The 15,291-nt window shown below is 41.6% G+C and overlaps 1 protein-coding gene across 1 annotated transcript; it reads left to right on the plus strand.

Annotated features, from left to right (window-relative positions):
- The first annotated feature begins 276 nt into the window (after positions 1 to 276).
- XRCC2 (X-ray repair cross complementing 2) lies at positions 277 to 13,157 on the plus strand. The gene is made up of 3 exons (XM_054060793.1): positions 277 to 342; positions 5,676 to 5,757; positions 11,644 to 13,157. Exons 1-3 carry the CDS (start codon positions 304 to 306, stop codon positions 12,357 to 12,359), a joined length of 837 nt encoding a protein of 278 aa, XP_053916768.1. The 5' UTR covers positions 277 to 303; the 3' UTR covers positions 12,360 to 13,157.
- The last annotated feature ends 2,134 nt before the right edge of the window (positions 13,158 to 15,291 follow it).

Below are 15,291 nucleotides of genomic sequence, written 5' to 3' on the forward strand. Positions count from 1 at the left end.
GCTGCCCAGGGAGGTGGTTGAGTCATCATGCCTGGAGGTATGTGAAAGATGGGTAGACAAAGTGCTCAGGGACATGATTTAGTGGTGGATAGGAATGGTTGGACTCCATGATCCAAGAGGCTTTTTCCAGCCTGGTGAGTCTGACCTTATGTGCCCGAGGCGCGCCTCGAACCCGGACCCCTCAGAACGGCGGAGGGGCGGGGTGGGGGGAAGGAGGGGTGAGCCTCCACCCGGAGAGGCCGATCCGCGCATGCGCACAGGGCACAGGGTGGGGCAGCGCATGCGCAGTCGTTTCTGTCGGCGATGGGTGACGCGTTGTGGCGGGCGGAGTCGGGCACTCAGGTGAGACGCTGCTCTCACCTCTCGCCGTGGGGGCGGTCACGGAGGGCAAATGCCAGGCGCTTCTCCTCCGTCCGGTAAAGGAGGGAGAGCTGTGAGGAAAGGTTGGTGTAAGTCAAGGGGAGGGGAATTGGTCCTGCTTGCACTCAGCCTGGTCTGGTGGGAGGTGTCCCTGCCCGTGGGGTTAGAATTGGATGGTCTTTAAGGTCCCTTCCAACCCGAGCCATTCTCTTATTCTTTCTTGCACAGTTCATAGAATCGTTTAGGTTGGAAAAGACCTTTGAGATCATAGAATCGGGACCCTAAAGACCATCTAGTTCCCACCCCCCCTGTGATGGGCATGGACACGTCCCACTAGATCAGGCTGCCCAAGGATCATCAAGTCCAACCTGTTCATATTCCTGAGCACCTTGTCCACCTGTCTGCTGAATAACTCCAGGGACGGTGACTCCACCACTTCCCTGGGCAGCCTGTTCTAGTGCTTCACTCTTTCAGTGAAGATTTTTTTTTCTAATATCCAATCTAAACCTCCCCTGGTGCAACTTGAGGCCATTTCCTTTTGTCCTATCACTTCCTACGTGGGAGCAGAGACCAATATCCACCTCTCTGCAACTTCTTTTTAGGTAGTTGTAGACTTTGATATCCCTTCAGCCTCCTCCAGGATAAACAACCTCAGTTCCCTCAGCTACTTCTCATAACACTTGCTCTCCAGCCCCTTCATCAGCTTTGCTGCCCTTCTCTGCACATGCTCCAGTATCTTGATGCCCTTCTTCTAGTGAGGGGCCCAAAACTGAACACAGTATTCAAGGTGCAGCCTCACCAACACTGAGTACAGGGGCTTGATCGCTTCCCTGGTCCTGCTGGCCATGCTGTTTCTGATACAGGCCAAGGTGCCATTGGCCTTCTTGGCCACCTGGGCACACTGCTGGGTCATATTCAACCGGCTGTTGACCAGAAACCACGGGTCCTTTTGTGCCAGGCAGCTTTCCAGCCACTCTTCACCAGGCCTGTAGCGCTGCACGAGGTTGTTCTGTCCCAAGTGCTTGAACCAGCGCTTGAGCTTGTTAAATCTCATCCCATTGGCCTCAGCCCATCGATCCAGCCTGTTCAGATCCAGCCTGTAGAGCCTCCCTACCCTCCAGCAGATCAATATTTCCTCCCAGTTTAGTGTCATCTGCAATCTTACTAAGGGTACGTTCAATGCCTTCATCCAGGTCATTGATAAAGACATTGAACAGAGCTGGACCCAACACTGAGCCCTGGGGAACACCACTTGTGATCAGCCTCAGCTGGATTTAACTCCATTTACTACCACTCTTTGGGCCTGGCCATCCAGCCATTTTTTTACCTAGCAGTGGTATTTTGAGTGTTATATGCTAAGCAGTGAATATAAAAGCATAGAAACATGATATTTATTTGTTGTTAAAGCTGCATGGGTTTTTTTTTTTTGAGTGGGACTTGAGTTCTTTTGACCCTTTTGGCACTTCAAAAGCTCTCTGCTGTCAGCAGATGCACTCAGGTTAAGGCCAGGAGTTGTGCTCTGTGTCCAAGCAGGTAAATGCATTTGTTTGTCCACATTAGCTGTGCCATCAGGGAATACACACATCAGCAACTGCCCGTGATGGAATAGATTACCATACCTGAACAAGGGTGGGATTGATGACCAGTGGGTTAAGGCAGGTTAATGGATGAGCATGTTGTCCAGAAAAAAAGGTAAAAGCCCTTGGAACAGAAAATACATAATTTTAAGCATTACTTCCTTAAATCGCCTCATGTGTGAGATCACATTTAAGCAAGACTTACACTGAGACCGCAGCCTTGTACTTCTATTACTGAATATAATTAATACAACAAATTAGAAATCCTTGCAAAACACCTTTGGTGTATCACAGTGAAATAAATGATAAATTGCTTGCCTATGTCTTCGTGCCCAAAGTTTACAAAAGCTCAGTCAGAGTGGTTGTAGTGGTTGAAAATTCAATTTTGTCTCGTACTTGAGATAGGTTTGTATGTGTAAATAGCCTGTAGGTTAGCTTGCAGCCTCTAACAGAGCTGGAGTATTTAATTTGAATTTCTTTAACATTTTAATGAAGTAATATCTCATTCCTGACAAGAGCTGTGTGTATGCTTACATTTGTGCATAGCTTCTTTGAAACCAATACAGTGGAAGCATATAATACACTAGTCAATAGGGCTGTCCATATGCATATTTCTTTATTAAAAAGATGAAATTGATAAATTACAAAAGACAGTTGAAATATTTGAGTTCCATGAGCCTTGTCATTAATGAAATTTAACCCAGCTGTTCCCTAGTTCTTGCTGCATAGTTTTTTTACACGTAACTGCACATACGTGTTGTGTCTTGCTAGCATAAGTGCACTTCTGAAGAACACCTGAGAGCAAAGGCCTACCACAAACAGGTTGCTAAAAAGACAGTATTTTGTATAAAAAGAGCATTGTGAAAGAAGAAATGAATGCCTATAGTTAAATTGTAGAATCTGAGGACACTAATGTGTGATTTGAAATTGTTCTAGTGGTTTTTCCAAGCACTTCCCTCTGAAAGGCTTTTCTCAGCAGTGCTGCTATGCTCTGTCCCTAGAAAAGCCTGGGATGCCAGATGTCTGCCATCCATATCACACTTTAATTGCCTGTAGGTTCCCCCCCCACTTCCTCATTTTACAGAAGAAGGTGTGAGAAGGCAAAAATGGAAATGCCTTCCCTGGAACAGAGCCAAGGTGGCTTTTGCTGATTTGGAAAACTCCGTGTTGTCCCTGCCTTTAACTTTGGCAGAGGTGAGGGATGCCTGTCTAGTGAATCATCTCAGCTTTGCTTCTGTCACTGCTGAAGTGTGGACAGACCTTTGTTAGCTTTGAAGGAAAACTGTGAGCTGTTTCTGCCAGGACCCCCGTTGCTCCCAGCGTGACACTAATGAGGCAAGTGCCTTTGGAGATTCTGCTTCAGAGCTCGGAAGTAAATACAAGTTTGGTAAAAACACAGGTGCGCTATCATCAGCAAATTACCATAAATTACCTATGTGAGCAGTGCTCAGAGTGAGCACCTGTAGTTATTTAAAATTAATATTAAACTTCTCATTTAAATAACTGCAGATTTGTACTTAAACTATAGCGATCAATCTACCATGTGTTTCCAAAGCTCTAGCAGTAAGCTTAAACAGGTAATATTCTAAGAAGAGACAAGGGCTCATCGTTTCCAGCAGTAATGAACTGCAGAGGATGTATTTATTAATGTAGAAATAAATTTGAGAACAGGAGGCTGCAGAAATTTGTTTAGACCAGCAGGAGTAACTCCCTGCCCCAGCAGTGCCCATTATCAAGCCCCTGTGATCGCTGAGTGCCAGAGCAGTGCTTCCTTTGCTGAGGAATGGAGAGCATCAGAAAGCAGCAGCAGGCAGTGGTTTTCCTGTTTCTCCTAACTTCTGCAGCCGGATGATGGGACAAGAGATTCCTGGACTTTCTCCATGGTGGATGCAGTCTTGCCTTGCTGGGGTCCAAGGCCAGGCACAGGCAGCCACTTGCACAGGAGGACTGCTCCAGGGTCTGCAATGTCCCTCACAGTAGCTGTAAGCTCCTCATTTACATAGAATCATAGAATCACTAGGTTGGAAAGGGCCCACTGGATCATCGTGTCCAACCATTCCTAACACTCCCTAAACCATGCGCCTCAGCAATAATGCAAATATACTACGCCGTACACGAAACTATCTTCCCACGTTGTTCCAGTGTCCAATGCATCCGTTTGTTGTTGATTTCAACGTTTTCTCTCATAAGATGGACAAAGCAGTCTGTCACTGACATCCATACGGTACTATACATGCTGCAAGATACATTCCTTTGGGCTTGTGTCCATGTGTCCATCTGGATTTTTGCTTTGTCCAGCTCACAGAACCCTACTGGTTCCCACAATATTCAGGAGATCCCCACGTGAGTGTTCTCTCCGCTGCACAAGTATGTGAAACATAGCAGGAGGATCCACAGATCCAGAGGAAAGCCAGTTCAGGTGTCTTTATGGCCTTTCAGCGGACGTGTGAACAGGCAAACAGAGGCAAACACATTGACATTTTGTTAACGGAAGGGAATGTCGAAATGTCAATGAAAATGTCACACTGAGATTCCCGTTGTGACCGCTTGAAGTAAATTTAGGGCCTTTTAATGGAGTTTTATTCTACTATTAAAGGCAAACACACACACACACACAACTGTTTAAAGCACTTTTAAGACTGAGCAAGTTCAGAACTCTGAACTTTGAAGTTCAGAGCAGGGGTAGCCTATCGATGTGGCAGGGAGGAAAGAAAGGTAAGGCAGGCCGTGTTTAAAGGTGTGTGTGGTCTGCTCATTCGGTTACTGGCTCTCAGGAGGATGGGATAAAACTGAATGGAATTGTTTTGTTTAAATCCTTAAATGACAGCCTAGTGTCTTGGAGAGTGGAATATTTGGCACCGGAGTGCTTGCTCTGGCAGTGCTCTAAGCATCTTGATAGTGTCCTTTCCCATGTTAATACACGTAGGGAATAACAGCTTCTCCAGCACTGGGTGAAATGTTCATTCCTGGTTTATGGAAGTATGCCAGAACTAGGAATAACACAAATTATGTGAATACTTGTCTACTTGCTATGCAAATACCTGTCAATTTAAAAATTGTCTGTGAACTTTGGACTAATTTGTTTTACAGTGGAGTTGCTTTGCAAGGGGCTTTGGAGGAACTTGCTTTACAAATGCAAGGTTCTTGCAGAGCCACTAGTGCCTAATTGCTTTTGATCGTTCTTAATCCATACTGTGTTTGAACAAGTAACTATGATATAAAGGGGTGGTAGTTCAGAAGAGCCCTGTATGACTGTTCAGATGAAATGTGCATGGTTTTACTTACAGATGCTCAGAGGGGCTGACTGAGGAGACTAATGATGGGTAATGCTTCACCTTTCACACTTCTGTTGTGGAGAGAATGGCTGTTACAAATTATCTTCTTTCCCTTTGTTCCATCAAACGGCAGCGGTGCTCTATTCCAGAGGCGATCCCTCTTGCTACTCTACCCATGCAGCTTTTCCTTTTTCTTTGTTTTAAGCTCTATTTTTGCAAATGTATGCCTACTCCTTACTGCCATTTGGTTTCTGTGCTAGTTGTTTGTAAGGATGGAACCTTCACTTGCTGCAGTCCAGGTGATAGGTTTCCATATGTATTTATGAAAATATTTTTAAAATCAGAATAATCTTTTGACAGGGCTCTCATGGAAAACTCCCAGTTCTCCTAATCCTTTAAATTTGATTCCCAAGGCCCATTATTTTGAGTTAACAGCATGTCTCTCTTGTCTTTTCTTTAAAAGCTACTTGCACGGCTTGAGGGCAGAAGTTCTCTGAAGAATCTTGAACCTTATCTGTTTGCTGAGGAGGCATCACCTGTTCATGGTAAAAATGTATCTTTATCCCATTTATGGAAAAATGTTGATGTATTCTCAGAGAAATAAGACAGAGATAAGCATACAAGAAGATCTTGCCCTAGATTCAGAATTTTAATTGTTGATGGAGTTATATGCAAAATAGGTAAAATGAAAGAATGCAAAGTTACCATTCTGAACGTTATTAAGTGGACTTCAAAATATCTACTTTGTGAGTATCAAAATAAGGTGCAGGTCAGGAATAACCAAGCATGTTGGTCTGCTTATAGTAGTTTTACAGTAATTTGTTCTAGATTCTGTCATTTAACCTTTTTTTTTTATCAGTGGTCTAAAACGTCACCACAAAGTCATAACTGCTAAATAGCAAAGAGTTCAGCAACATGGAGTGGTCTGGATCAGTTTGGATATTTTCCAGCAAAGCCATCAAGCAATTCAGTCTTGGCCTGAAAAATCCTCATTATACTTAAATTGACTTTGGAACAGTTCCATCATGGACACAGGTACTGATCGGCTGAATGAGTTCACGGGCAGTGTTAGGATCAAAATGGCTTTTGTAGGCCTCCAGTGAATAAATGAGAATTACAAACTGGAGAAGTCAGACTACCTCCCAGTGAGGCCAGTACAACAAGTTTAAGGTAGATTCTTCTAGCAGTAAGTTTTAAGAGCCAGATTGGATGTTTTAATGAAACAAATACTGACCTAAACAGAAATTAGTACACTTAGTAATTCCTTGATTAATTAGGAAGTTGGACTAGTTTTCCAGATTGTGTGAAATTTCATGGATTTTGCAATGGAAGAGACAATTCTGATTACAGAAAACTAGAAATATAGAGTAGAAAATGGGTATGAATGGCCAGCTGTAAGGATTGGGCTGTCAGGTACCAGGCTTGTTGAATGTATATGTGAATGAATGGATTTCACATGAAAGGTACATGGCTGCAGTGTTATCGACATAGTTGTCTGCAGTTTGGATTCCCACAAATTTTAGAAGGTTCAGAAGAAATAGCAGAAAAGGCAGTAAAAAGAATCAAGATAACTGGATGAGAGATAATGCTTCATCTGCAAAGACAGTCACCACAAGACCGTTCATGTATTATTTTGCACTTGAGAATACGTTAGGAGTTTAGCAATACGTGATTCCTGCCCCTGAAAGTTTCAAATACGATAATAAGAAAGATAAAGGCAGTGAGCCAGTGCAAACAGAGCAGAGAAGATTATTTAAATTGTCTCAATTTTGACCTGCTTTGTTACCCACAAAAAGAATTAAGAAGCAGTGGTGAAATTGGTGTGGGCTTCACACGGCTTCCGGAGCCTCAACAGTTTTTTTAAAAGGTGATAGGCTTCTTTTTTGAGAAAATGCAGTAAGAAAAAAGTGCTGCTTTTTCAGCCTATCTTTTTAATGCACTTTACACAGAGGAAACAAATGTTTGAGACTAAACTGACCATGTTCTGGTAGAACAGACCTAAGAAGCCTTCTTAGGGGTCAATAATTACCTTTGTTGTCACAGTCCCCAGCATTACTTATGCCATTCATCAAATCATCAGCTTTGATCTTAAAGCTATGTACGTTGTTTGTGTCTCTCCAAAGACTGTTCCAGAACCTCAGTTCTGAGATGGCTCAAAACCTTCTAAATTCGTCGCTAATTTCACTGTGCCAACATGGTCATTGACTTTCTAAACCACTTCTGTTTTTCTTCTGGTTTTAACAAATGGCATCATTTATTATCCATATTGGTCATCCTTTTTGGCTGACATTAATGAAGTTGTATAACATCCTAGCATAGAGTTTTAGCTTTATGTACATAAATGGACTTCATCTTTTATTACATTTTTACTTTCTCTTTTAGTACCACAATGTATCTATTTATGTAAATCCATGTGTTATGTTGATGTGTGTTCTCATTATTCCATCTTAAATCCCTCTTGAAGACCAAGACCTACCCCTCCATTCATCCTGAGCTTAACTTTTAGTAGGTCACTGTGGAATACTGTGGTACGCTGGCCATGAAGTTCACACTGAACAGCTTTTAATCTAAACTGATACTATTAAAGCAATGCAAAGACCTACATTATTCATTTTTCTAAAGATATTTGAAGCACGTAAGCTGACGTGAAGTTTCCAATAAACTGTCCAAAGATCACGTCATAGTTAAGTGTTCATAACAAGTACGTCAGAGTACTATAAAATAGCAACAGCTAATATAGGCACTGCTGTGATATTCCAGTCACTGCTTCTAATTATGATGGACTTGTGTATTTAAGAACACATAAGCATATTAATTACATACCATTTAAGCTCTTCTGGAATGGAGTAAAAGTGGCACAAGCTTTAAATAATCTTTCACTATTGCCAGTCATTCCTTCTGTGCCACCGATATGAAAGTGTGGGCATCAGTGTAAAGCTCTGATATTCAGCAGTTGTGTGACACCCGACATTAACTTGGAATAAATATTAGGCTTTTCTACTTCACTTAACTGGTACAAATATTAGTGACAGCTTCTCCACGGTCTTGTAAATAACTAGTCCAGCAACTTCAAGGTATCCAGTCATGTGAAACCTGCAGAGCTATTGCTGAGTATACCAGTAGCCTGTTTATAACGGCGGTGTCAGAAAAGAGTTTAACCAACATCCGCCAGTGTAATGATTACAGACATAACTTAAGGCTCTTCTCATTCAAAAGATAACACTGCATTGATGGCCAGGACTGAGCACGTGTTTCGGTTAAAAATATATTAGTGTTGCAGAAATACTTACATTTCTGCAACATCATTTCACTTATGCTGTATGCTGTTGCAGAGCAGTGGACTACTCTAATCCTATAGCCTACCTATACTGGGCCAGTTCAAACTGTAGTGAACTAAGCAATGTGTTGAGTTACTCCTTAAAAGTCTTGAATCTGATGGTGCTGAATTTCATATGAAAACATTCTGCTCATACATCTTGATCTATTAAATCTTCACAGTCTTAAGGCTTTACTAACCTAAATAGTTTGTCTTCTACACGTTTTGTCAAGCTGATGGAACATTCATTTGCTGCTATTTTTAATACTGGGCAACACCAAGTCTGATAGGAATATTTCCCATTAACTTTCTTTCTAAAGTGTCTGCTCCTGCTTTGCCTCTCAGACCATGTCCATCACATAACAGGATCTCTTCGTTGTCCTTCCTGAGTGTCTGAATAGTAATAGATGGTGCCAGTACTGATCACTAAGTTTCTTCCCTGACCTATTGTGAGGGTGTCAAAGGCGTCTTGAAAACATCGCTGGCCACACTTCCTCCTCTGCTGTATGGTTTGTCCACTCTGATCCAGAAGGATGAGTTTCCCGTGTTATCTTACTGTAACAGCCTAGTTGCTAATTTAATGAAACACCACATGTGTAGATGTTGCTATAAATGGCTTCTGTTTTACACCCGTTCTTCTTGTGGGCAGCCTCTGATAATCGCGAAGGCACAGAAATCCCCCACTTTCTTGAGGGTTTTTTTTGCAGTCCAAACTGTTACTCTTTTCTCAGTAACTTTGGTGTTTTTGCCAAACTACAACACGTGTGTATCTTATTCAGCAATATTGAACAAGCTTTCAAGGGTACATAGCTGTCTTGCTGTTGAAATTTATAAGCCACCACCACAGAAACTCCTCTAAGAATGATTTTTCATTCAACGTAGAATTTTTACTTAAATTTGTTAGTTCTGCGAACAAAAGCTCATTCAGTGTTATTCTGTGCATTGCAGCTCCCTTATGTAAACTTTTATAGGAGTTAACACAAAGGCATCCCAACAATATGTCTTCAAATGGATGGAGTCGATTTTACAGTTGGACTCAATGATCCTAAAGGTCTTTTCCAACCTAAGTGATTGCATGAAGTCAAGCATTTATTTAATTTTTTTTTAATCACTACCAAACAGTAACTCAGATTTTGTCCACTGCTGCTCCTGAGTGGCCATACAGAATTGCTGTAGTTTCTTAAACAAGTCCTATTTTGCTGTAAAGGTAGATGAAGACATCTGTATCGCAGATTTTCCCAATTCAGTTGTTGGTCTGAATTCAGAAATGCCACTCAGGGCAAACCCAGTGGCAGGCAGAAGGTACACTTTGTTCCTTAACAAGAGCTGCCTTACGCAATTGTTCTAAAAGATTTCAATAGACTTGAAATATGAGGGAATGACCTACCCAGCACGTTCAGAAGGAGTTTGTCCAAGCTGGCATCTTATCCCTTCAGGGTGTGGTTATGACCCTCACACAGTCAGTGTGACAGCAGAGCAGCTGCTGGCTGCAAGTAGCAGAGTTGGACGTTGTGGCCTCTGAAAAGGCAGAGAAAATTAAGATTTCTGTCATAGGATGTACAGTCATCTTTCATCTCAAAAGTGGGGAGAGACATTCAGAACATAAAAGTAAGGGTTTGGGAGGCAATCGAGCTTTTTAATACATTTCAAAGTATCAGAATTCAGGAAAATGGAATTGCATTGGGGAGCAGCAGGGAATTTCATTGTGGAGAGATGGGCAGTCCGAGTGTCACAGAAATGGATAGAATTGTCGCGTCAGGCGTAAATTGCTTCCAGTGCTTGCAATGAGTGAAGTAGGAGCTTAGTTGCTTCCTCACCACCCTCCACCCCCATCCCAAGCTGCATCTTGATGTTATGTGTACTTATCAACAAGGACATCCTCTGGAAGTTGAGTAATAACTTGAAGAACCCTGTTAACTCGGGCAGGCACAAACACGTTCAAGTAAAGTTGCAATTAATTCTCTACTGTCGCATCCCCTCTATGAAAAGCTGCTATGCCATTTGCACTTGCCAAGGCCAAAGATAACTCTCACCTTCCTGCAATTACGGTTGTGTGATTTTCCTTACTGCTTGTCTTTTCCCTTCTCCCTAAAATCCAAAATGTCATAAATCAGTGATTGCATTTCCTAAATTAGAAATCTATAAAGAGCAACTCAGAAATTAACCTTTTTTAGAGTCTTGCTCTGATATAAGACATCAGAAGACTTTGGAAAAGACTTCAGAGTATCTTGCATTCACATCCAACAAAAGAACTCGATTCCTAGTGAAAGGTAATGCTTTTTTTAATTAACATGTTAAATTCATAAGAATTTATTTTATTGACCCACATGGATCAATAAAGTTAGGCTGAGTCCGTTCATGAACAGAGACCCTTTGCTTCAGACCACAGAGTTGTTGCCTGGAGTTCAAGGAATCTGCAAATCACCCTTGCCTAAGCAGCAGTTTCATATTGTGAGCACCACAGAAGAATGTAAGCACTAAATAAATATAATGCATTGATCACAGATGCCTGTTGGTATCTCATGACACACTCAGGTACTGAAGGAGCCTATGACAGACATGAAATGCTGAAGGACACTCCGTGTTATAAAAATAGATGTGCCAACATGATTTGGACCTCTAATACGTCAAATTATTTTTTTGCTTGTCCTCAGTTTTTTTGTTTATGTCTCAGTTTTGTGCAGAGTGTAAATAGATGGTTTCTTAGCTGCTTTTGTCTAGCAGCTTCCTTTTCAGCCTTCATCTACCTGCAATGATGGATAAAATCCAGCTGCCAGATTTTATTGATATCAGCATCATAGACGGTATTGGCGGGGTAGGAGGAGGTTAAACCTTTGTTCCCAGTTGATTTTCTTCACTCTAGAGGCCTTTCTTGAAAATTGAGATTTCATTTGGTAGATGACAACCAGGATTCAAACAATTATATAGAATCATAGAATGGTTTGAGTTGGAAGGGACCTTAAAGATCATCGAGTTCCAACCCTCCTGCTGTGGCTATCAAACTTTCTCAAATGCATTTTCTGATTAGTGGGATAGTGAATAAGCATTGAAAACTGACTCTGAGCTATAAATGCTCTTACCTGACAACTTAACTTGCTGCTTTGTGTTTGAACAGGAGATGTCGTTGAATTCCATGGTCCAGAAGGAACAGGAAAAACAGAAATGCTTTATCACCTAGTAGCCCGCTGCATTATTCCAAAATCAGGAGGAGGACTGGAAGTAGAAGTCATGTTCATCGATACAGACTACCATTTCGATATGCTTCGTCTAGTCACCATTCTTGAGAACAGATTGGCGCAAAGGAGGGAAGACATGATAAAGCAGTGTCTAGGAAGACTTTTTCTTGTGAACTGCAGTAGTAGCACTCAGCTGCTCCTCACTCTCTACTCCTTAGAAAACATGTTTTGCACTCACCCCTCTCTCTGCCTATTGATTTTAGATAGCATCTCAGCTTTTTATTGGATAGACAGAAGCAATGGAGGGGAAAACCTTAACTTGCAGGAGATGAATCTGAAGAAATGTGCTAACTTCCTTGAAAAGCTTGTCAGAGAGCATCATTTGGCCCTCTTTGCAACCACACAGACACTTATGCAGAAATCTGCAAATGCTGCAGAAAGCCCTTTTCCTTTAAAACCTCAGCATGAAACTGATATAGACTACAGACCTTACCTTTGTAAATCATGGCAACAAATGGTAACCCACAGGATATTTTTCTCTAAGCAGTGTAATTCTGGCAACAGCACAGGTTTTACAGTCATTTCTTGCCACCTTAAGAGAAACCATGTAGTAAAGCGTTCATTTAGTGTCGCAGAGTGTGGAGTTCAGTTTTAGCTTCAGTTTGATTTTTAAACATGTTGCAAATCCTGATGCTGAAGGCCTGATTAGGGATAGGTAGTATTTTAGTACCTTTTAAACTAGTTGGTTGTTGGTGGGCGATTAAGAATTTTTGTAACCATTTCCTTAAAATTTAGCAAAGGGCAGGAAATGGTAAAATTTTTGAATGCCTGTAGATGTTCAGTCCAAACTACCGAGGAATGTTGAAATTACGTGTTTGTGATTAATACATAAAGAGATTAAATCAAGAAAATTATAACCAAAGACATTTTAAAGTCCTAGTATCTTTTAGTATTCCAGCCTATGTGATATCTGACCAAAGGCACTGACTTCATTTCTGGGTCTTACAGATTTTCATTCCTCTTCCAAGCTACAGAAATAGAAGCCCAGTTGTCCATGGGGTGGACTGCAAAAAGGCGAGTGTGCTCTCTGTAAATATTTGCCTTGGTTTATTCCCAGTAGCCATGGGCATATGAAATGCATTCACTACTCTGCCTGAAGCAGAGGATTCATTTTCACAGCCTGTTAAATAGTGGTAATCCTGACCATGCTTCAGGATCACAGCCCCTCCGTTTATGTTAGCTTGGAGAAGCAAGGATTGCAGGTGTTTCAACCCATACAGACATCTGGGTTTGAAGAAGCTACAACTGTTGCAGAAATGGAGGCCTGATTTCCATAACTGAAGGAAAACTAAAGACCCCGCTTTGGGTACCTGTGAGGTTGTGCTGCATGCAGAAAATGGTTTGGTCTTTGAAAATAATGAAGTGTGTGTTAGGGATTGTTTTGGGTGTGGGGAGATTGTTTTTTCTTGGTTTTTTTTTTTTTTCAGAGGTATGCGCAGACTTTTTATTTTTCTCTGCCCTCCCTCATTATTCCCTCCCACTTCTTTCCCTTCCCCCTCTCTCTCTAAGAAATCCAGGAATGCCATGCCTCTAGTCTTTACCAATATGTATTTGTCACATGTAGAACATTTGTGTGCAGGATTTGGCATGCAACATGTTGCAATTCTGGCAGAGAAGATTCAGAAGTTATGGGAAATGCCCTACAGTTCTGGCAAAGAATACAATATTATTTATTAACTGAGACTGTCCTTTGAAAGCTTCAAAGTGCTTTACAAGAAAGAAAATTGCACACAGTACATTATTTAATACAAAAACTTACATTAGCTTACAAATTTAAATTACTCAAACAAGGAGAAAATATTTCTCACAGCAATATTCGTTCAGTCATGTTGCACAGCACGTTTTATAGCTTAGATTGAACAGATTAGCAACAAAAATGCATATTAAGAAGAAGTATCTAGCACATTATCTTTTTGAGGAAGATCCTAGAAAACTGTTGTGAGATACTTACCTTTTAATTTCCTGGCTTTAGCAGCCAGCTTTTTCAAGCTGAATGTATACCTGGATTCCCAGCTGTGTGTAGTTCAGTGTGCACCCAGACTTTATACAGAGTAGGAGCAAGTATCTATGCTGTTGTTTAGAGAATTTGGCATCTCTTTGGCTGGATTGGGCATCTGATTTGGCTGGATTTTTGCAAAGATGCTGATTGTCCTGCCTCTAACAGTGCCCAGTACCAAAGGGTTTGGGAAGAGTGTGAGGAAAAGCCAGTCTTTTGCTAGCACGGCCTCCCAGCCTCCTGCAGCCGGGGGCTTGGGGAGCTTCTGACCAGAGCCTGTGATCAGTCCAGGGTTTGATGACCATTGCCCAGACCTATCCTCCATTAGTTCATCCAGTCCATCCATTTAACTGGCTTACCCTCTTATGTTCGACCATGTCTTTTCACAGTGAGTTCAGTTCAATTATATCTTTCTATGGGAAAACTTCCTTTTATTACCCCTCTCATTTGAAACTTTCCATCTGATCACTTCTTACAAGGACGTGTAGTGATAGGACGAGGAGAAATGGCTACAAATTGGAGAGGGGAGGATTTAGACTAGACATTAGGAAGAAATTCTTCATAATGAGGATGGTGAAACACTGGAACAGGTTGCGCAGGGAATGCCTCCTTCCTGGAAGCGTTCAAGACCAGGTTGGAAGGGGCCTTGAGCAGACTGGTCCGGTGGGGGGATGTCCCATGGCAAGGGGCGTTGGAACTGGATGATCTTTAAGGTCCCTTCCAACGCAACCCATTCAATAATTCTGTGATTCACGCCGTCAGTTCTCTTACTCTGACACATGAGTGATGTTTGCCTTTTCAGCATCTCTGCAGAGGTGATGATTTTATAGACCTTTATTTCATTCATGCTTTCTATTCCATCAACACCAATACTTATTTCAGAACTTGTGTAAGTGCACAAATACATGAAAAACTTACAGCTTAACAGTTCAGCCTAGATTGGACCCAAGTTAGATGGTTTAATGTGAATGGATGCTTCCCCTGGGAACTGTTGTAAAGGGCATTCTTAATGTTTTGTAAAAAAATGGGAAGGTTCAAGTAGAACCGTGGAGGTTTTAACTATGAAAATGGTGGGCCTACACCATTTCTACTACAAACCCCCCCAACAATCCCCTTTCCACTGCAGAATACAATTCTACTGAAGATAAACTGCTTCATAAAGTCATACTTGCTAAAAAATATGTTTGAGAAACAAACAATGGAAATGTTCCGGCATTCCCATCTGGGGAAAACCACTTTTATATTAGTCACAATGCAGTTTATATTTTGCATTGTACTATAAAAGAAATGCCTGAATTGAAATGAAGCCAAAGTTCTAATTGATCAAAAACAGCACCTCAGGAAATTTTGGAGTTTCCCAGTTTTATTTTTACTTTGAATGCAGACCGATTTCTTTTAATTCTCTGGTAATCATAATATTCACGCTCCACACATTTGTTTTAGGTGTACAGTAAGCCCGGCTTACCGAGATGCCGAGCATCTGCCTGTCCCTGTAAGTTTGCAGGAGGGATAGGCAGCGTACAGTCTGGGA

This window comes from Cuculus canorus, chromosome 2 (genome assembly GCF_017976375.1).
Source record: "Cuculus canorus isolate bCucCan1 chromosome 2, bCucCan1.pri, whole genome shotgun sequence".
Lineage (NCBI taxonomy): Eukaryota > Metazoa > Chordata > Aves > Cuculiformes > Cuculidae > Cuculus > Cuculus canorus.

Excerpts from the sequence above, each read along its gene's own strand:
- XRCC2 (XM_054060793.1), top strand. The coding sequence starts at position 304 with ATGGGTGACGCGTTGTGGCGGGCGGAGTCGGGCACTCAG. Across the intron at positions 343-5,675 it reads GGGCGGAGTCGGGCACTCAG|CTACTTGCACGGCTTGAGGG; the intron begins GTGAGACGCTGC and ends TTTCTTTAAAAG. Across the intron at positions 5,758-11,643 it reads GGAGGCATCACCTGTTCATG|GAGATGTCGTTGAATTCCAT; the intron begins GTAAAAATGTAT and ends GTGTTTGAACAG.